This window comes from Alligator mississippiensis, chromosome 3 (assembly GCF_030867095.1).
Source record: "Alligator mississippiensis isolate rAllMis1 chromosome 3, rAllMis1, whole genome shotgun sequence".
NCBI classification, from domain to species: Eukaryota; Metazoa; Chordata; order Crocodylia; family Alligatoridae; genus Alligator; species Alligator mississippiensis.
Window position 1 is genome coordinate 199707935 of NC_081826.1, and position 23145 is coordinate 199731079.

Sequence of the window (23145 nt, forward strand, 5' to 3'; positions counted from 1 at the left end):
TAATGAGGCAGATTTAGATTAATATCCAGTTAACTTTCCCTAATTGTGTTGGTTCTGCAGTAAAATCTGAAGAATATAGTATTATTACATGACACTCCTCTGAGCCTCACTGTCCTTAATAATGCCTGGGGAAAGAACTTTCTGGTATGATGCAAATATTTTTGTATTAATTTCAAACCTATGTAAGTTTTTTAGAGCGGACTCTCAAACTCTAACATACCTGCTTTTTGAGGAATGCACTCAAAAAGACTGACAAAATGTTGGAATAAATGCTTTGGCTATAAACTTAGAGGGCTGTTCATAAGATTTAATTCTTTTTGAGAGCTTATGGAGTCATGCAATGTAACCTTAAAGGAAAGTAGTAATTCCAAAACACAGTTTTCACTTTGACTTCAGATGTAGTTCAAATTCTTGTAATGTTTGCTGGTTTGAAAAAACCTTTATGTTTGGAAGTCATTATTTGTCTAGAGTAATGTACCCAGAGCCTATACCCTGATTCCTATGAAGTCAGCTTGATGTAGAGCATGAAAGTCAGGTGCCAGAGTTTCCATGTTCAGAGCAGGTGCTATTTTTATTACTGTAATATCTGACCTATTTTTCCAGAAGAAATAAAAATGGAGGAGGGGAGTGTGCTGTAGTGATAATTCCAGAAAATTTCCCTAAATGTTGTGTCGCATTATGTTTACAGTCAAAACGTACTGAGTTTTATTTAAATCAAAATCTCTCCAAACTCTTGAGGATTCAGTTCTTTGTATTCCTGAATACTGAGACCTTACCTTGTTGTTATTAAAACTGCATAAGTGAAATTTACTTTTTATTAATAAAATGTATAATCTTAATATTAATTATAAAACTAAACTAGTACCTTTAGAAATATTGGCTACTAAAATGAAATATTTGGTTGTTTGTTTTTTTTTTTTAATATTCTAGTACAAGTGGCTAACATCTCCTTCTTCAAAGGATGTTCTGAAAACTAAACCAAAGAAAAGAACTATTGTCCTAGGAAGTGGTCGGAAAGGAAAAGCTACTATTCGTATTGGTAATATAGTTCTCCTTTTTGCATAGAACTAAGCTTTTGAGTTCTTCCCCCCCCAGCACGCGCGCACACAGACACACACACACACGTTTTCACTGTTGTGAATGTCTGTGTCGGTCTAGAACAGGGGTGGGCAAAATACAGGGGCTGGCCTGCCAGGCAATTTCATCTGGCTAGGGGACCCCCAACACACTGCCCCCCAGGGCACACAGCTGGGGCCAGCAGCATGCAGTGGGCCCTTGGGGTGCTTGTGACCCACGCAGGTGCTGCTGTCTGGCTCCAGCCAGTTCTGGGACTGCATGTGGTGGTGAGGAGCATAATTAGGCCAGCCCATCTCTATCGCGCAAGCTCCTTGTGGTGCACGTGCAGCTCCTAGCACTCGTATACCACCAGGTTGCAGGGGAAGCCCCGCATAGTGAAACTGGCTGCCTTCCCCTCTCCCTGACGCCACATGCAGATTGCGGGACTGCCGGGAAGCAGGGGCAGGGCTCCACTCCACTTCTGGCAGAGTCCCAGGAGCTGCATGTGGCAGGGAGCAGGGCCAGGCCTTTGGCTCCATCGGACGGGGCTTCCCTTTGGTGCACAAGTGTGGGGAGCTGCACGTGTGCTGCGTGGAGCCCTGGGCCTGGCTTCACACCTCACCTCCACGTTCTCTGGAATGGAAACAGTACTAATTCAGAGGTAAATAGAAGAAATGGCAAATACAAATGACACGGACACATTTTTTTTCCTCCAAGGAGATGACAGAACTGTACACATTTCTCCCCTGTTGAGATCATATGTTTTGTGGGAGGGAGAAGCAGGAGGGTTGGTGGGAAGAAAATGAATATATTAGTCTTTGGTTAAGAAATAACCATTTATAATTTTTTTTAAGAGAGTTTGTGGCCATTTCTCACACCCTAACTTGGAAGAGCTATATCAGAGCAAAAACTGGAGACTAGGCCTTTGCTTTTGTTTGTTCTTATTGCTTGGTAGAATTACACCGAGACCCCTTCTACACGTTATGCTTAAGGTGTGATTAACCAGGTAATCATGCCTTAAGGTGTGACCTAGCTACACTTTCAACAAATTAATGGCATTTAAAAAAAAAAGCTACAAAGTTTATTCCACAGAAAATTTGAAATAACTTTGTAGCAGGTTCTGATCATACCACTGATTGAGCGTGTGGCCAAATGTTCCCCTGTGGCTAGGAGCCCATCAACTGAGAGGCTCCCAGCCACAGGTGGGCACCATCTACTGCCAGCCCTGCCGGATGACGGGGTTTCCAGTGGTGGCAGCGCTGTCAGCTGTGGGCCTTGCAGCAGTGAGAATGCTACCTCTCTCTGAGCCGCCTTGGCTTCAGGGCTTGAAGCAGGAGCAGTGTCAGCATTCCCCTGTGCTGCCCTTGCTGCAAGCCCTGCAGCAACATGGGCTGTGGGGCTCGCAGTGACAGCAGTGCGGGGAATGCTACCGCTGCTGCGAGTCCTGTGCCTGACGATGCTTCATTGGCGGTAGTGTTCGCCCCACTGCCAGCCGTACACCATTGGATAAAGATACTGCAGCGGAGGCAGTGTGGGGAATGCTGCCCTTGTTGCAAGCCCTGCTGAGCTCTGTCAGCTGCAGGGCTTGCAGCCATGGGAATTAGTGCAGGGGAGCCCAGGATCATGATCTCGGACTCCCCGTGCACCAGCAATAAGACATAATGGGATCTAATATGTGATCCCACAATTGTATTTCCTGCCATGTACATATAGAGGGCCCCTGAGTTAGATCCCATTGTGCCTTTACTTGCATATCTAGAGGGGTCCTGAGTTTGTGAAACATGTATGCTGTATTCATGTTTTTAGTGCTCTGCTTCCTTTAATCTGTTTGAGAAGGTAGGACAATTTCAGTAAGTGCAGGTCCAGTTAAATGTACTGGGAAGTAATCCAGTGTATGAAAGCATAAAATTCAGGCCGTGTCCACGTGATAAACTTACTGTCTGCAACAGCAGCACCCTTCAACATGCTGTTCTGATTCACACAGGCTCCTAAACTGGAAGATGTGTAGCTACGTCCACTTGGCAGTACAGGCCAAGTGGGGTTACCTAATTGGCACTGTCTCTCAGCAGTGTACCTGAAGATAGCGACACTGCTTCTGGTTGAGGAGAACCAAGATGTGTTTGGTAATATCTTTTATTGTAACAGTTAAATAGTTGGGAGACATGTTAACAAGCTTTCAGGCACAAAATATACTTTTAAAGGTCTGGGAAAGAAGCATAAGCTAAATATTACGTAATATCATTACTGTTGTTTAACTCTGTTATGTAAATGAAAATAACGTTAAGGGAGGCATGCTTAATATCACTACTGCCAGGGACAGTACATTTACTTTGCAGATATTGCTGCAATAATTTGATCAGTTGGTGACCAGTGTTTTCATATGATCAGATAAGCAGTCTTCGCCAATATTCACTAAAGCCTTGGAAAATTAGGATTTAGTACTTGAATTTCAGACAGACTAAAAGCAGGGTAAAGAATAAACTTAGAAAAACAAAAACATGTTTCAGAATCTAACTTGCCACAAAATTTCTGTTGCACTAAATACACAGATTTTTCATGATTTCTTCCCCTTAATTTCTACTTCTCTTGCTCTCAATTTGTTAATGATTTTTAGAAAATATTTTCCAAAATTGTACCAAACAACATCACAATTAATTATAAAAGGAAGAGGATAGGGACTACTGAAGGCAGGCTCCCAGGGCAGCCTCAGTAGAGCTTCTAACTTTTTAAGCTGCTCTGGTTCTTACAGGTTTGGTAGAACAATTATCTGCTTTCTGGTAACACAACCTATAATACAAAATGCAGTGAATCTGCCCTATTGTACAAAATGTTGTCATCTATCTCCTCACTTGAAAGTGCTTTTTGAACAAATTATTCATAACTTTGGTATTTTCAGCATTTACTATTTAAATAATACTTAAATATATAATATACTACATAATAAATATTTTACAAAATAAATAATAACTAAAGCTGACAAATCCGTCTTTCATCTTTTGCTTCAGTAATTTGGAGACACAGAGGTAAGCATAATTAAGTTACATCGTGCACAGTAGGTTGGTTTCAAAAAGGTTGAATTTCAGGAGCATATGCAGGTAAAGGAGGAAAGTTTGTGCTGCTTGAGGCATTTAATATAATAAAATCAAACAAAAATCTTAGTTCTGTTTACTTTTTTGACCCTGAAGAGGAACTTGAGTCTTATCAGCTCAAATGGGCCTATTTATACTTCTAGAAATCTAGCTCTGTTATGAGATTTTCCAGAAATTTATACTTCTTACATATATATTTTCAGATGTCACACTGGGTGCATCTGCATGTTTGCTTTAATGCACATTAGCCTATTTTAATGAACATGAAAGCATCACTTAAAACATGCTCTTTAGTTAATGCACATTAAAGTAGGCTAATGTGCATTTTCCTAGTACTTCATGAAGGAGAGAGCATTTTTACACGTGCTGTGGGATGCAGCCCCAGATGCCTTAATTAATGAGCTGCACTAATTAAAAGTGCCCGTGTGTTGCATGTATCAGCGCTGCTGCATGTCCCTGTGCTGAAAAAATGGTGGCTGGGCACTTTGATTTAAAGCTCATCGAACATATTTTATTTCAAAGCGCATTGCGGTACTCAGTGTTGCTGATGCACGTGACGTGGAAGGCTGCCGGAGCATGTCAGTTTTTGGGCTTAAGCAAACTCGATTAGTCGAATATGCTTCTTGTTGGAGCAGGCTCTACACACATGTATAGGAGCCTAAAGGTACTAGATTTAATGCACATTAACTAAAGTGCATTAATGAACGTGTAGACGTGCCCTGTTTTTCGATTGGCCACTCTATCTTGGATCCTGCATCAAAGTGTCTACATCCTGGAATCTATTCCAGGCCGTAGTGCAAGTTAAACCAGTGTATGGACTAAAGAATAAAATCATGTAGTGTAGTGTTTCTAAACCCATTGGTTGCAACCTGAAAGTGGGTCGCAAGAATATATGAAAGGGACGTGAACAAACTTTAAAAATGGATCAAGAGACTTTAAGTGGGTTCTCCTTTAAAGGAGAAAAACTCGGGGAAACAATGGCTCCTCCCTTGCAGGCTGGCAGAGTTCCAGCCTGCAAATGGGGCTGCTTAGGGCCCCCTATGCCCTCTACACACCCACCCCCCTGCTGCACCCACTGGGGGCTGGGGCCTGGGGACAGAGGACAGCAGTTTGAGGGTGAGGGGTACTGGGTCTAGACTGGCTGTCGATGTTTACAAATGGGTCCTGGTACAAAAAAGGTTGACCACCCCTGAATAGTGCACTCTACACAAGAAGAACAACCATTGTCATTCAAGTGTTTAAAAACAAAAGTATTCATTCTTATCTATAGATTCCTTCTAAAACACTTCATTTGATATGTGAATGTTTGAGAAAGTGATGAATAAGTACAAAAGCATCTTTTGAATGAAATGTCTAAGCAGCTTTAACTATTGCTGTTTCTCTGCGTTATAGCTCTGACAAAGTCTCTTTTTTATCCTCTATTCCTGCTGTCCAATATAGGATTAGCATCAAAAAAATCTGTAAGTCCTGGAAAAAAGACTCCACTGGGTAAAGATGGTTATTCTCCCAAACGGTTACCGCCAGGTGCAGATGGTTTCCTGCCTTGGCGTACTGCAGAACGTGCAAAAAGATGCAGGTAAAATTCTTGGAATGGGAGGGAGAAAATAATACATGCATTATGGATTATAGTTGAATTATGCATACAGTGGTTTAAAAGATTAGAATTTACAGGGTGTCCAAAAAAGGATTTTATATTGCATCCATAATAATGCTTTCTTTCCATGTTCTGTGTAAGTGGATATTGAAACCTAAGCATTTACAACTGTTTCTTGAATCCTTAGGTTTCAAAAAAAGTTTTTAACACAATGCTAAACTCCTATTTCTTTTTAGTGAATGGTTGACAGAGTTGCTTATGCTAGCTCTGCAGGCCTATCATAGCTGAGAGACTGATCAGGATGCTGTTTCTTCTCTTTTATCATCAACAGAATTGTTTTCAATTCCAATCAATTTATGTTAGAATTATGTTGTTATACAAAGCACATGGTTATCTTTTTGTCAATTTTATACATGAATCCCTATCTCTCTTCATACGGATATACAAAACTGGTCGTGCCCTTTGCTTCACCAGTTGCTGTTTTACCTTTCTGCCTTATTTACCTGTATCTTGTGTTTGTGCATGTGTTCAGTGCGGTGTGGAGTTAATTGAATTTCTCATCTCTGCTCAGCTGTCACCTGGGAAATGAGTAATGACACAGCATTTCAGGAAAGACATATCATTAGACTTTGGTCTTGGGAAATGTATTGGCTTCATCCTAGAGAGAGGAGTCAGGAAAGGCAAGCAAACTTTTTGAGCTGCTCCACTTGAGGAAAGTTAAGCGACATCTTAGACTGCGTATGGCTGGGAGAATGATGGAGAAGGAGAAAATCAAAAATTAAAAGGGGCAATGGAGAATGTTACCATGCATTGTTTTTAAAGCCTGTAGAAGCTGCTTGGTCTCCTAATCTTTGTGTAGCTATCTTAAATGTTTTGAAAAAATTATAAATATGAAATTCCAGTATCTACTCATACTGATCTGAAGTATTAACTTTTAAAATTAAGATGTGAATTAGATGCTCTGAGTTAAGGGCTTCAGAATAATTGAATAAATTTTGCTGCATAGAGGAGGGTGGGGCATGTCTTTGCATAATTTAGGTTTAGTTATACTACAAAGAGCCTTGGTCACTTGTGTTATAAAATACTGAAGATAATTGGTATGTACATATGTCAGAGCACTCAAACTTGACCAGTTAGTTTGATTATTGCTATTCATATTGAAGGCTACATGCCGATATTCATTTCTACTAGAAGAAATTTCTTCCAGTATAAAAATAGCCCAGGAGCTGGACTGTATAGATGTTCTTCCAGCCCCATGGCTGGAGAGCTTCACAGGCAAGCTTTCCGGTCAGGGAGGATTAGAGGTCTGCTTCTTGGGCCACTCCTGCCCTTGGGGGAAGCATTAATTTGACAGCCTGCCCTCTTCCCTCCTGGACTATGGGATGGGAGGGATCAGTTGTCCCGTTTTACCTTCTCCAGACCATGACTCCACTCTGGGAAAGGCCCAGGAACCTTCTCTCTGGCTCTGCTCCTCCTGTTCCTCAGGAGTTAAGCCAGGGGAGGGTGTGCAAATGTTCAGTTTCCCAGGAGAAACTCTTCCAGAAGCTATTTAACTAACCCAGGAAAGCCAGGGTTTTCTCCCAGAGTGGCTATTTTTGCTCTAGGATAAAAAGCTTAAATATCTGCAAACTTCTTTGTTTTTTCTGGGAGAACCATAATTTTTGGTACAAACAGAATGTCTGTGCGTGGCCTGAGAATGAGCAAAGCCACAAACAACTAGAAAGGCTCTACCTGGTACCATAGCAGTTTTGTTACTGTAAACTCAATTCTAGATGCTGATTTATGTATTAACTTCCCATTAAATATACCATACCAATTCAAGTCTTTCATCAGATATTTAAATCTTATGACAGGATTGGCTCTAGCTACGTGAGATGTCTCCTTACCTGTCTTCTCTAGGCTACCCATATTCCTCCAGTACAGTAAAACCATGAGGCATCATGATTTTCACCATCATGATATCCAAGTACCTCCAAAGAATTTAAAAATAGAAGTAGCAATAGTAATCATTTCCTTTCCAGTCTATTCAAGGATTGAGTTTAGCTTTCTGAGCCCAGAATGCATTTGCAAGTCTGACATTTAGTTTGCAAGAAAAAGTGTGTATGCATGCATATTTTCTTTCCCTCCTAAAATAGTTATTTTGGTCTTACCAGTACAAATAAAGATAAATTAATGTGGAATATTTATATAAAACAAACAGTTGTACAGAAATAAAGGTTATTGTAGTGCTTTAGCTTGTAAAGATTTGTTTGGCAAAACATATATAGGGTGTACAGCAGCGGTAGGCAAAATACGGCCCGCGGGCTAGATCCGGCCTGCCAGGCAATTTCATCTGGTCTGCAGGTGCTCACCAATTAATTGTACTCGGCCCAGCCTGCATGCTTCATTGCCACCCTCATGTGCAGGAGGGTCCCAGCCCTGGCCAGCTCATACAGCTTCTAGGCAGGGCTACTGCTGCAACTGCCAGGGAGCCTTCCCAGCTTCCCTGGCTTCCAGCGGCTACTCCTCATGTCCTTCCTGTGGCACTTGCTCCAGGGAGCAGGTAGGAAAGCTACAGCTGGGCGGGAACATGGAGCTTGGAGCTGGTGGGAGCCTGGGACCTGCACCCAGAGGGGTGGCAGGAGCATGGAGCTCGGGTCAGCTGGGTGTGGGGTTTTTGAGGTAGGGTGGTGTGGGGACCCCCTCACACCCCCCAGCTCCCATAACACACAGCCCGTGCTGTATGGGGAGGGGGTCCTCACCCCCCCCGCCCTCCATCACACCCCATACACCCACACCCTGCCCATACAACCCCCCAGCATATACACACACCCACACTTGCAACCACAACCCCCCCCCCCAACAATATACAGGAGTAAGACTTTATTTTGAGCTATTTTGCAATCACATCTATATATACTATGCAAACACAAATCAGGATAAAAATATTTTTTGAAATAAAATTAAAATATGTTATAGTAGATGTTTGACTTTTAGTATATGATTTGGTTTTTATCTGGTTCCAAGGTGGCAACCCCCTCCCAAAAGGAGTTATTTCCAGGGGCAAGGGGAGGGGCTTCTAGTGGCAAAGGTCAGGGGTTAGTGGGACGGGACTTCTAGTCCCACAATGGTGACCAGAGGGTGGGGCACCTGTCAAAGGGCAGCCCTCAACAGTTCACCAAAACTAATTGAGTGGCCCTCCAACCAAAATAATTGTGCCGCTGCCGCGCCCTCCCCCCCTCCGGTGTACAGGTTATTAGGATACTTTTAGAATTAGAGGCCAAGATGTACACAATTGGATGAGTAAAGTTAGGCTCTGTAGTCCATGTTTTATCATCCTAATAAAATTAAATTTTCAAAAGTGGCAAGCACCCAGCATCTCATATTGACTTCACAGGCAGCTGGAATAGCACTAATCATGTTGCTTGCTTTAGAATCCAGGTTGGATATCCAGTTTTGACAATCTTGGCCTATTTCTTGATGAGAAAGTATAGCTACCTTGTACAGAATGATACCATAATAACAGTGGGTGCCTATCCATAAACATGGAGGCTTCTCCAGCGTGTTGGAATTCCAGCGTATCAGAACAGACTCGATTGAGTCTGTTGGAGCATGATAATTGCTGCACTCCAGCAGCCTCCTGTCTCTTGTGCAGCAGCATCCCTACACTTAAAAATGGCAGCAGGGGCTCTTGAACTAAAGCTTGTTGAATGAGCTTTAGTTCAAATAACCCTTCTGCTATTTTTAAGCACCGGGATGCTGATACGGGGGACATGGTGGCGCTTTAATTAGAGTGGATCTCGGAGCCACTCTAATTACAGCACCGCCCCCGCCTCCCCAGCGCATGTGTAAAAGTGCCCAATACGTTCAAGGGATTCAGTCGTGTATTCTTGTATCTTTTTGTTATAGTATACTTTTATTATTCTCAATTATTATATACTTTTGAATGATTTAGAAACTTGTTTGTAACTGCAGTCATGACAAATTGCAATATTTATTTTTATTTTTTTAAAAACCACAAATATTTTAACCCTGTCATTTTAGGGGATTTCCAGTGGATGGTACCCATGAGTTACCACTGAAGATCCAGGTATTATGATTTCTTATTTGTGTATTGCTAGGGGATATTCACGATGCTGAAGATCAGCAATAAAATACTGAACAAATAACCTTGCTATAAAGAACCCATGCCATAAAATTGAAGAAATGCAGAGCAGAGTGCTGTCTAATTTGTGATGCTTTATGGTAGTCTCTTAATTAAGCTATGCATAAGAAAATACATTGTCACAACTCAGCATTTCAGGAGAACCTTTTTTTATTTTATTACTGGTGTCATTCTTTTGTAAATGAACAGGGTCCGGTTTTCTGTTTGTTGTGGAAAAACACGAATTTTCTCCTTTGAAAGGTAGCTTTCCAGCCTGCAAGCAGCTATGTGGGGCTGGGAGGAGCAGGGCAAGGGTAATTGGAGGCAGGGGGTGCCATGTGTATGTGCGTGCGCACACACACGTCTGGTATGCAGCCAGGCAGGGTGGTGGGAGCAGCCCTGTCACCTGGATACAGGTATGTCTATGGTGGGGGTGTTGGAGGGCCAGGGTTTAGGGACTGTTTGTGGGGGGCTGCGTATGTGTGTGTGTGTGTGGGGGGGGGTGAGTGATGAGGGGATGGTGTGTGTGTGTGGGGGGGGGTCTGCTAGTGCTGGGAGAAGGAGTTCAGGCAACAGGGCTGTACTGGGGCAGGAGGGCTGAGGCAGCACATAGTGCTACCGGTGAGCCCAGCTCCATGCTGTTGCCAGCAGGCCCTGCCTGGAGGCACCTGCACCTGCTCCTCCAGTAGAGGGAAGGGTCTTTTGGGAGTGGCTGGGAGTTGTGTGGCCAGGCTGGCAGTGCCGGGGGCCGGTGCCCATGCTCTCAGGGACAGGGGTGGGGTGGCCAAGAAATGCTGCCTAGAGGCTGGAGGGGGTTGGGGCCAGGCTGCCCGGCCCAGTGTGGGGGCCCCAGCCTGAGGCACAGGGTGCCACAGGCGTCATCTCCTCCTTCCTCCAGTCTGCTTTGGGGCCAGACTTGCTCTGGGCAGGATGGTGACCACCTAGAGCCCCTTGCTGTCTTCCTGCTACCCGCAGCATGGCCCAGACCAGAGCCACGCTCCGCTTCATGCTGCTGCTGTGGAGCATGGCGTTGGTTCTCCACGCTGCACCACAGCCCCAGCCTCAGCCGGCAGTGTGGAGTGCACCAGCTGCTGCTTGTGCCTCTGCCATCCCCGTCGTGTCTTCACAGACCAAAGAGGTTGTAAATTAAGTTAAAGTTTGCTCCTACCGATACAAATTGTTCCATTTTAGCATAGACATTCTTTGCAAAGGATTAATCATGTTTTTTTAGGCCTACTTCTAGATTGTGCATAACTGTGAAATGAATGTCATAACTAATTTAGAAGGAATTCTGTGAATAAAATGGCTTCCAAATGAAGCAGTTGCTAATGCTGTTTCTTCATCAAGTATTATTTAATAATGTACTGGATATGATTGTTTTATACAAGCAGACAGGCATTCCTGTGAAAGTGACAGTGGAAAGTGCTTCTACTTCTGAGGCTGAGGAAACGGAAGGGATTTTAGAGGACATTATGCATGATCCTGATATAACAAAGTCTGCAGATAAATTGAATGTAAAACAATATCAGCAATTACAGGTATGAAGAAGTAATTTTGTGTGTTAGATATTTATAGAAGTCAAATGATATTATAAAGGTTCTGTTTTTGCAGGAAAGGAATTTTAGAACCTAATGCTTAAGAGGATTAAGTAACCCAATCTGAATATTTTTATACTTCTGGTGTACTATGTACCATATAGACCTCAGTCCCATTGAGGACATGCTTTAAAGTAAGTACCTTGTTGAATCAGAGCTGTAATGAATAAGAACTCACTTTCCTCTTTTTCAGGCCATGATATGTGACATTAAAGCAACAATAAGGTTATTATTTGTGACATTTTGTTAAATGAGTAAAGAAATGAAGTGTATTTTAAGTAGTTTCTTACTGTTAAAGTAATGTACATTGTATAAAATGTTTTTAAAAGTCAAATGAAATTAGACGTATTTTAAAGCTCCATTTACAATGCAGCTTTATAGTAATCTCTTTATTTGCCTCTTGCTTTTTTTTTTATTTCTTCTGATTGTTTTCTAGCTGTATCTGACAAAATGAAGAGTTATAGCAAGACTATCTGACAACTGCTGCAAACATCTTCATATAGTGTGGGCTAATGGTATATGAAAAGGGAAGGAAAATTAAAGGGTTTGTTTTAGTGGCTCAGTAACTCTGTTACGTTAGTGGCATTATAATCCATTCCCCACCCCACAAGGCAGAATAACTAGATAACTATACACTGAAATTCTGGCAGTTGATAAATTAAGCTTCAGGAGATGTTTTACCATCAAATTAACATCATTTAAACCACAACTGCAGTGATTTTATTTTTTTGCTTCAGGTAACTACATTTGAAGCCATTGTATCTCACCTTGCACTGCTTATAGTTTTAAAGATTTCTCAAAGATATCAAGGACATCATTTTTTTGCATAAGCCAACTTAATAAAAATTAAATACTAAATTACTCTTTGATCCATGTAAGAAGAATTGTTGAAGATTCAGGGGGCAGCTGAATGACTGACTTTGACTTGACCAACAATTTTTGGTACATATTCTAATGTGAAAGAAACACTTTGGTTTTTAACAGTTTCAGATGGAGGGGGAGAGGAGAGAGAGAAAAAAGTAGATATTTGTTTATATGAAACCAGAGCTTCTCTTTGTGAGAGGACCGAGACCAATTTAGTACTTTTTGAAGTGTTCCCAAACACCAGCTTACAATACATGCTCCTTTCAATGGGATCAAGATTTTGATGCTCTTATTTACATTAAGTGTAGTACCAGATATACTTGAGTAACCTTGTTGGAATCAAATAATTCCTGGATATAAATAAAGATGACAGAATTTGTTCTTTGAAGGTTATACATTTTTAATTCCTGTTCTTACTACAAAAATGTGAGCCTACAGGCTCTTTAAGTTTGAAGTGTTATTAAAACGATATTCATTTTAAAAACAAGGTAAATTGATTCTAAGATTTTGATAAAGCTGTGGAAATTACATTTAAGTCTAAATTAAAATGGGAACTGATATGCCCCTTCTTTCCACTAGAGGGAATCGGAAGCACTTGTATTTGCTTTGTTAAACACATGGGGAAATTCCCAAGGGCTATAAAACTGTAATTCCTGTGTTGCACTTCACTTTCCAGATCATGCAATCTCTCATTCTTATGTTACTATTACAGCTGGTAATATATATTTAAAGATTGTTAACCTGCAACTTAGCTATTCATTAGTATTTAAAAAGTAAAAGGGGAAAACTTGGAAATTGGTTCAACAATTTACCCAAGTGTTCCTGTGTTATACTCCCACCCAACCCTTCTGCATTTTGATGCTTTTAGTGCTAGTTTCTTCTTCATAACTACCTAGTGTTAAGCAGTCTTCTTCAATATTATAATTGCAAAGGAGCTTAAGGCAAAAACCGTGCCATATTTAAAACTATGTTTTTTGCGTCCCTGCTGATCAGGAGTGAGTGGTGGGGGGAAGAAGGCGGGGAGGCATGCAGGGGAAACTGCAAGATTTAAGGAGCCATTGCATAGTGCATTTTTTACTTCAGTAGGTCCCTATGCATGGCCATGTATCTATCTGGAATACATAGCCTACTGAACACATGCAGTATATACTCATATGCTTGTGTGTCCAAACTACGTGGGTAAGAGTGGGTGATAGAATTGCAAATTTTGTGTAGGTGCCAAAAAGTTTACTTGTATGTCTGGGAAACTGCTATTTAGGTTAATAGGTTTCCACCATTAGGACCAGTCTTAAAGTCCATGTGTAGTTCACCATGACATACTTTTTAAAATAAAATTTTAGCCTAGGGACTGAACCCAGATTTTCAAAAGTGGGTAGCAAGGCTGCATAGCAAAGTTTGCACATGAATATGCTTCAATATCCACCAATTTGTCAGCACAAGTCATTCTCATTTGAAAATTAGGTTTCTAATATTACTCAGTAGAATAGTCAACTTAAAATGTTATTTTTCCTCTCAACCGTGAATTTGGTACAGATATTTATCAGATAGTTGTTAGATCTTGCAGGTATTTATCATGCAAAGCACTTACCATCTTGTTTAAATCCCATTGAGTTCTCTTTTGTTTGAACTATAGGTGCTATGGCCTCAGTGTAGAGGATTGGAAGAATTTATAATCTACACGCACGCGCACATTATACATGTATTATGTGCGTGTGTATATGTATTATATATGTGTGCACACATACATACATATATACATATATGTGCACACACGTGTATGTATATGTACAAGAATAATATACTTTTAATGGAGCAAATATGTAATGATGATTTAGTAGCTTATTTCTTACAATATACAAAAGCAGCAGACTCAGTTTATTAGCCAGACCTAAAAAAGTTTTGTAGGGATGTTTTTCTTAATAAGTTCTTTACCTACAAGTCTCTATTATCAGTAAATCTTTACCCTGGAAAGAAATTTAGTGATTCAACCAGATAACAAATATTAAAATGAAAAAAATGTTACCTTTGAATGCTTTAACAGATTTGTTCCCAGAGCAAAAGTACGCTGCAGAATTAAAACCTAAAACAGAAGATTTGCTTGGAAACGTTTGAGAAAAACTTAATTGATTTTGTAAAGTAACACTTTAAGAATTCTTTAAGTTTGTGATAATGGCTGATCTGAAAGTTCTTTAAATTTTGCTTGCGTGGATTCCAGCTTGATGTAGAAAAGGCTCTTCAACTTGAAAAAGTGTAACTTCCTGGTTGCTATTTTCTTTTATACGTATTCACCCTACCTCTGTCTTGCTGTCCTTATCAACCAGTAGATACTATAGAAGAGGATTGCGTTCTCAGCTATTAGTGCCTTTCTTTTTACATAGGCAGTAATTGGGAATGCAGTGTCATCTGTTGCTTGCTATACCCCTTTTTAAAAAAGACTTTTACTATACTGCTTAGGGCAGCACATGCAGCACAAACTTGCAGCACATGTGCCGATCTATCAGGTACACTTCTGGGTGATGGGACTCAGAGTGGCACTTGCGGAGGGGGCAGGGCAAAATTTGTGGTATGCCTGCCAAAAATATTAGCCATTCCTGACTTGGAGTGTCCTTAGCACAGAATGAAACACATGAACATTTCTCAAAGTTCTGTTTTCATTGGAATTTTGTTTTCCTAAGCCCCTCTGACTCCTTTTGCAAGTCCCTCTTTCTCTTGATTCAGGATGGCTAAGACCAAGTCCCAAGTGTAATAGATAAATACCTCCAGTATTTGAGAAGGGAGGGAAAAAACTGCAACCAGTTATATTAATCTCCAACATAAGTTTCTGTAAGGCAATGGCTCTCAACCTTTTTAGACTTGACGTACCTCTTAGAAAGTACCATCTCTTAGTTTTCACTTTTGTTTTTGCGTGCAGAAAAATAACAGAACACTTTTTTGCTGTTGCAGAGAACTCAGACAGACCACAACTGTGGATTTCTGTTTGAAATCTCTGGATTTATCTGTTTGCAGACCTAACAGTGGTCATGTTTTGTGGCACCCCACAGCACCTTAGAAAGGATCTCGAGGCACCTTACTTGAACCTATAACCTTTTAATCTCAAGATTATAAAGAAACTCTTGCAAGGAGAATAGCTGAAGTGCCAAATTAAGCATTGTCAAATTGAATTATCAATTTAAGAGGTCCTGTTTTTATTGGGTAATTAATTCTTAAGCCTTCTACAGTCCAAGCAACAGTTAAGCATAGCCCTCCCAATGACTAACTATTATAGAACTGCATATTACCTTTTGCTTATTTCTAGATCCCTTCTTCCTACTCCTGAACGAATTGATGCCTTTTTCAAGTTCCAGACAAGAATTATTTTTATAATGCCTCCTATTGCAGACCCTCTGTCACTCATAGGAACTACACTGCTTGCACAGATGTGAACTAAGCTCCCTCCTTCCCTACAATTTTATACCTCTAATAATAGAGTTTTGATAGTAGAGAGAGGAACTTGGTGCTAGTTGGGTCTGTTTCTCCTTATATAGACTTGGAAGTTCTAATATAGGGATCAGCAGTGTTTTTGGGAGGAGTGCCAAAAACACCCCGTCCTCAACCTACGCCTTGACTTGGCATGCCAGGGGAAGACAGCAGGAGAGTTGTGAGGTGCACGATTCTTGTTGCTGGCAGTGGGTGCGTGTGTGCCTACCATGGGTGGATGGTTGGGAAGGGGCTGGGGTTGCAGTGCCCCTGTCCCTTCCTCCCGGGTGCCCCTGTTTTTGTACATATGTCTAAACAGGACCATTTGTATGAGGGAGTCCTTCTTCCATGTGAGGTGATTGTGGGCCAACCCATGTTGAAACCAACCCTAGTTGGCTGATTTTGTTTCTTAGGCAACTTCATGAGGGACCACAGGCTTCTAGCAGATCCAGGAGGAGGGGCAGAGGAATGAGCCATTTGCCTAGCGGCCCTGAACTACATGGGTGTCCAGCTCTCAGTGCAGGGAGGGAACTGCTGCCACTGCAGGTGGGGTGAGGGGAAGAGGCTTTGGCAGCAAGGGGTGGTGAGGCTGCCCTGGTGGGTCTCCCTCTTCTGCAGCTTGAGGCTCCTCACTGGCCCCAAAGCATGCTATTATGAAGCGGTTTTTGGCTTCCCTGGGGCAGTGATTGGGGGGGGGGGGGGGGAACTCCTAGAGCCCTGCTGACGCTACTGCTGCTGCCATTGCAAGGTGCTCTAGCTGCAGCTGGCATGGGGACTTCCTATCTGGGGTGATGGGGCTCATGCCTGCCCATGGCCCCTGGATGAGGTGCTGCTCCTTAGCTGCTGATGGTGCAAATGCATCCTGAGGGGAATGGGAATGGGGATCCTATTGGGACAGAGCGCATGGAGTGGAAGCCTCTGCCCGCAAGGCAGCTGAGGGAGCCCCCCTCCTGTACTGGCCTCTCACCCTGGCACTTACCACCTCCTTCTTCCCCAGGTACCTCTTGCGTCCTACAGCCCCATGTGTACCCCAGCCCAGAAGGGAAATTTGGCCCCATGCACGGGCTCTGCTAGATAATCACTGCCAGTTGTTTGCTGGTTGTCATGGTGACTGCTTCCCCTCCAGACTGCAGAGCCTCTGGGCGGGGATCTTTGCAGGTGGGAACCACCCCATCCCCCTGCCAAGGTGGTTCTGGCTCTGTGGCCCTTTGCCTTGGACTTATAGCTTGGAGGGGCACCTCACCTGCCACAGCTGGCCAGGCTCTGCTTCAGCCTACCACAGAGCCTGGGCTTCTTGCAGCAGGGCTTGCAGCCTCCTGGCCACGTGTGGCATGCTGAGCAAAACGGCCTCATGCATGCTGGGGGTTGCTAACCCCTGTTGTAGAACATGGTCCTGAAAGACACTGCTCTCTGAAAAGTTCAGAAGCTGTATATAAAACCTGTGTTGTCAATGCAGGTGGGCAGTCTTTCTGGAAAAAAATAGTTTTTGAGATAATGACTGTCTTTTTTTTTTTTTTTTTTTTGAGCTCAAACTATTTATTTTTACTAGGCTTGTTGCCAACCATCCTTTTAACTAGTTCAGCTCTTTGTCTTTTTAAATATTGAAAGATCCTGTGCACTTCAGGAATATTGTAGCAGGGTATAAAATAAAACAGGCATGTCAGTGTTAACCTGGTGTAGTGCTGCTCGTTTTTCCACAGTGATTTAGATTAAGATTGTTTTCTTCTGTTTCCGTGTTATAATAAGTAAAATTCTATTACCCTTTCCAAAGGGCTTGTAATCCTAAAAAATTTAGTGAGCAAAATTCAATAAAATAGAACCTTCTAATTCAAGCAGATTGTTATTGGGAATGGGGGGAGTTCTGTTATCTGAGGGGAACCCCTGAAACTTCAAGATATTGAATTCCTATTACTTCATGGTCATGGATAAGAAATATATACCAAAGCATACATATATTTTACTTTGCCTAACCCCAGTCTGAGATCCTGATCAGCTAAGCATGTTTTATCTTCTATACAAAGCAAATATAAAAAAATATGGAAATGATTTTTCCATTTAATGTTGGAGGCACAAAAAAGAACCTTTATTGTAAATTGTTGGCAATAATGTTTAAATTAAAAAATACTTTATTGTATTTTAGTCTGGTTAAAGTGACAAATCAATTTTTTAGAAAGTACTTCCCTTTCATTCCTTTACTGCCAAATCTCACCATTCCAAAGTTGCACATTAGTAAACCAGTATATTGGATTCTTGTAGGCTAGGTATATTAGGTATAATTTTATGTGCTAAAGGTGTTCATCAATTTAGGAACAAAAGCCAATGTTAAATAATTAGCCAGTTAATGTTGCATTTTACTATGGTCTTTGTAGAAGCATCCAGGCTGAATGGCCACACGGGTGGAGCCTGGGTGCTGCACGCTCAATGTGTGTCTTATTCTCCTATTTTTGTATCTTTTCCACCATAACTTGGTGTAACTATAAAGCAGGGGTGGGCAAAATGTGGCCCATGGGCTGCATGCAGCCCGCCAAGCCATTCTATCCGGCCCACGGGGCCCCTAAGAAATTTAGAAAATTAATAGTTATTTGCCCCTAGCTGCCTGTCATGTGGCCCTTGATGTTTTGCCAAAACTCAGTAAGCAGCCCTCTTCCCGAAATAATTGCCCGCCCCTGCTATAAAGGATATTGGGAGGTCAGATCCCTGCCTGCCCCCATGTGTCTGGTGGCTGCCACCAGGTATGGAAAGCCCCAGAAGCGCTCATGAGCTCTGGCACTTGCAGCTTCCGGGCCTTAGGCGGTGCTGGCTGTGCCGGCCACTTGCCTTCTTCTCAGGCTGGGCCCTAGGCCCATGTGGAGCCTGGCTTCTGGCTCTCACTCGGCTCTGGGGGATGGGCCCATGGACAGTGCTCTGCTCGTCAGCTGCCCATCCTATGCCAGGAGTCGGAGCGTGGTAGAGCATGCTATCAGCCTGTGGGCTTGCTGCTTTTCCTCAGGGCTGACCATGAGTCAGTTGCCTGCGAAGCATGCCATGATTGTCGCCCTGGTAAGTGCGGGACCGCCAAGTCCCTGCTACAGTCTTACGTTTTAGAAATGAATGTGTTGCTTTCTAACAGATGGAGTTGGATGAATGCCTGCTAAGATTAAAGGAAGAAAGAAGAGCAAGAGTAAAAGCAGATGAACGGATAATGGAGGTAGTGATTAGTTTTATTATATCAGAATTTGCTTGGAGAGGTATATAACGGTTTAGCTGGGAGTGACTATTAAGAACAGTTATATATGTATTAATATGTTGTGAACCAGTTGCATCAAAATAGGTGAAGAGACTGTTTCAGTTTTTTTCTTAGGATTTTAGCTGCATCCAGATTCTTGGCTCAAAGTAATACATGTCATTTACCAACCTTTGGGCAATGACGAAACCTAAATTTAGTAATGTGTGTTTGCCCTTTAGTTCCCCTAATGTTGATGCTATGACAGAACCTTGAACTATAGCTACTGTATAAGTCTGCTTACGGCATCCCACCTCCAAGCCATTTTGTTTGTTTTCTGTTGAGTGGTTAATCTTTTCAGTGTGATTTACAGTGGGTAAAGAATTAACTAATTATTGAAAGATAGTGGAAAATTCTTTTGGGTTGAGTTTAACCAAGAAGTAGGAATCTCTGCAACAAAATTCAGCATCAAGGATCAGGATATGTATATTAAAGGATTTGGGTCGTCCCCTCCCTTCTTTCCACTTCTTACCCCATGGCATGTTCATATTGGGAATGCTCTGCATTGCCTTCTCCTACCCCAGTGCATCTGGATCAGGGTCATGCTGCTCCCACCACTCCCCTGGTGTATCTGGTTTGAGGCTGGGCTGTTTTCCCCTTCTCCTAAGTCAGGATGAGGGTCGATCTGCCCCTGTCTGGATCAGGACCAGGCTGCTCCTTGCCCCCCTGGCAGACAGATGAGGGGCTGTGCACTAGGGCTATGCAAAACAGCTATGTTTTGTTTCAGTTTCGGATTCAGCCGTTTTGGAGGGGCAGTGATTTGTTTCAGCGCTTCGGATCACTGCTCCGTTTCGATTTTGTCGAATCTGTTTCAGCGCTGATTCGGAGATTTGGATTGACCAGGGAAAGGCAGGCACAGCCAGGCGACTGCAGGTTCTCCCACAGCTCCTCTGGCTGTGCCTGCCTCTCCCCAGGGCGGGGAAGCTGTGAGAAGCCGTCATAGCTGCCCTGCCCAGCCCCAGCCTCCTGGCACTTACCGACTGTAGCAGCGGTGATCAGGGTCTCTGGGAGCTTGTGGTAGAGCCCCCTGTGCAGTGCGGAGCAGTGGGGGGGCAGCAGGGATTGCTCCCCTTCACTTGGCACCCGTGGGGCAGCTGTCGCATAGCGTGGGTGCAGTGGGGCTTGGCAGGGTGCTGCACGCTGTGTGGGAGCTGGGGTGGCTCCAGCAATCACTTGGAGCCTGGCGCCGCTCATCCCCAGCAGCCCCAGCTCCCAGACAGTGCGTGGCCCCCTGTCGAGCTGCGCTGCACCCATGCCATAGGGCATCTGCTGCATAGGTGGGGGCAGGGGGTATCCCTGTTGCTCCCCACTGCCCCACGCTGTGCAGGGGGGCTGTGCCACAAGCCCCCAGAGGTCCTGATTGCTGCTGCTACATCTGGTAAGTGTGAGTCTTTTTTTAAGTGCTGAGAGGCTGGGGCTGGGGCTGGGCAGGGCAGCCATGGGGGGCTTCTCCCACGGTTCCCCCTGTCTGGGGAGAGGCAGGCACAGTCAGGCTTCCGATTCGATTTGGACCTTTTAATGGGTCTCTCGATTTGATTCAGAGATTTGGCTGCCGAATTGGGCCGAATCTCCTCCGAATCAAATTGGCGACTGAAGCTTTGCACAGCCTTACTGTGCACCCTCCTCTCCCACCCCCTCGATTAAATGGGGCCCCCCTTGCTGCTCCACATGCCGGCTTGATCAAGCCCACCAGCCAGATCTTGTTCACACCTGGACTGGGCACTGCTTATCTGGCCCATGAGGTAAAAAGGTTGGGCACCACTACTGTAAAATGTCTGGCCACAGGAGTATGGAGCTGTATACAAGCTAAATTCTCAACAGGGTAAATTAGTCCACATGGAGCTTTAAGCTGTTCTAGATAGATTGTTTCTGATACCTGAACTAATTGGTTTGGTTTAGAGCCATCCGGCATATCTTTATGCTGCATTGCAATGATCAGTGTAGACATGCTAATAAGTTTTGAAAAAACAACGTATAGTCCTCCAGTGATAACAGTAAGTGATATTTTCCTTCGGTTTTTAATAGCTAGAAGTTGAAAATGCCAGATTAAGGAACCTGAACTTCTCTCTGTCAGAAGTACTTCATGCACAATCAGTAACTAATATGATTTTGGAAGATGAAGGTGTTCTTGGAAGCATTGAGAATTCTTTTAAAAAGTTTCATGCTTTTTTAGATCTTCTTAAAGATGCTGGGTAAGTTGCCTTTATATCTGAGTATTTTATTTCTTTTACCACAACCTCTTCCCTGGGTTTTTTTTTTCTTGATAATATGTGCCTTTTCTCCAAAGTGTCTATGAGTCCAGTGACAAAGGTCAAAGGGAAGATAAACTTCCTCTGTTCAGGGCCTCCCTGTCTTCTCTCAACCCACAGCAAATTGTGTTGTACCTATGATTTTTAGTTGCATAAACTTTGTTTATAGCTCCGTTCCATTTAACAGTGATAGAGGTGGCCCTTAAAGTAGTTTCTCCTCCAGACAGTAACTCTCTATTGGTCTTGGAGAAAGACTAAAAATTAGTGTCATCATGGTTAGATATAGTTTCAGATAGATGGTCTCTTAATCAGGAAGGAATGTCCATAAATTACAGAAACAGCTCCCTCTGTGAACTTCCATCAGTTTTCTTTCTGTTCCTTCCCCAACTCCAATCCCCTAGATTTTACTTTTTTTCTTTCTCACCTGAAGAGAACCAGCAGAAACTTGGTGAATTTCCTGAGCAGGCAGATAAATACCAATCATGAGTGGTAATTGCAGAAAGCTATCACAAAGTTTACACTCTACCATTGGAGAGATCTCGTTGTAGACCTGCTTGTTCCTAGAAAGCACAAATATTAGGCTCTGTTTGAGAGAAGATGTAAATCCAGGATTCCTTACAAATGCCTTTCTTTAGTTGAGCCAGAGGCTACTGTATACCTTTTCACTGTTCCCTGTAAGCTCCAGGGTAACTACCAGAGCTAGATGAGAATAAATTGATTTTCATACTTCTATATTAGGTAGGACATTTCTGCTTGCTGTCCTGTCTCCGCAGCGTCCAGTCATGCTTCTAGATCTTTTATCACAGAACCAGGGTTTGGTGCTTCATTCAGATTCAATATCATTACAGTTAACAGATGGATACTGGCTAGATTAATACATTGAATGAAGACTGCTCATCATATTTCCGTACAGAACAGGAAGCCAACCATGGAAAAAAAACTGGTCTTCAAAATGGAAAAAAATTTTCATATGGCCCAACAAGGTCCTACTGCCTGAAATGTCTTTGATAACTAAAATGCTAGATTACTTACTGTTAGGTTTGAAACATTCCAGATTTTATTTTGATCAAGATGCATTCGGTGACCATATTCCCCATATTGCCTTCCATGCAGGTATGCTCTGTCTTTTCCTATCAGGGTTATCAGAGTTTCTCATACCTGATGCCCATATGTCCTTTGGTCAGAGAACCTCCTTCAGATTGTGGTGTAAACATTAACTTATGGAAAATTATGGAGGCTTAGTTTGACTCCTGTGGAGGTTGGTGGCACAAAAGTTAGGGTATCTTGTAGGGCTGTGCAAAGCTTCGGGTGCTGATTCAGTTTGGAGGAGATTTGGCCTGATTCTCTGGCTGAATCTCCAAATCTGAATTGAATCAGGGGACCAATTAAAAGGTCCAAATTGATTTGAAGCTCTCTAAATCTTCGGACAAGATTTGGAGAGCTTTGATGATTCGGGCAGTCCCCACCCGCTACAGCAGGGAGCCGGAGCCGGACTGCGTGCTGGTAAGTAGGGGACTGGAAGAACGGGGAGAGGACCATGGGGGGACCCCTGCCAGGCCCCCCTGCCCACTCCCTCATCCCCCACCATAGCTGCCCCATCCGCACAGCTGGTTGGTTACTTGGCACTACAGCTCCCTCAGGTGCTGAAGGGTAAGGCAAGCACCATGTGGGGAAGTGGTTGAGGTACTGGGTTGCATGGGGCTCACTGTAACCCAGTACCTGAACCCAGCTTTCTCTGCAGCTCCTGAGGGACCTCTGGAGCAAGGCAAGCAATGTGCTGCATTTCAGTGAGTCCTGTGGCTTGCCATGACTTTCTACCTGGCCCAGCTGTTGGACTCCCTATTTCTTAGCAACCTG

General features: G+C 43.1%; 1 protein-coding gene across 1 annotated transcript in view; it reads left to right on the forward strand.

The window, feature by feature from the left end:
* The window catches only part of CEP78 (centrosomal protein 78), a 44871-nt gene that overhangs the window by 17398 nt on the left and 4328 nt on the right, over positions 1 to 23145 (forward strand). The window contains exons 10-15 of the mRNA XM_014608770.3: positions 931 to 1039; positions 5586 to 5721; positions 9763 to 9808; positions 11251 to 11400; positions 18887 to 18964; positions 21065 to 21231. Of these exons, the coding sequence (XP_014464256.2) occupies positions 931 to 1039; positions 5586 to 5721; positions 9763 to 9808; positions 11251 to 11400; positions 18887 to 18964; positions 21065 to 21231 (686 nt within the window). The remainder of the gene's footprint in view (positions 1 to 930; positions 1040 to 5585; positions 5722 to 9762; positions 9809 to 11250; positions 11401 to 18886; positions 18965 to 21064; positions 21232 to 23145) is intronic.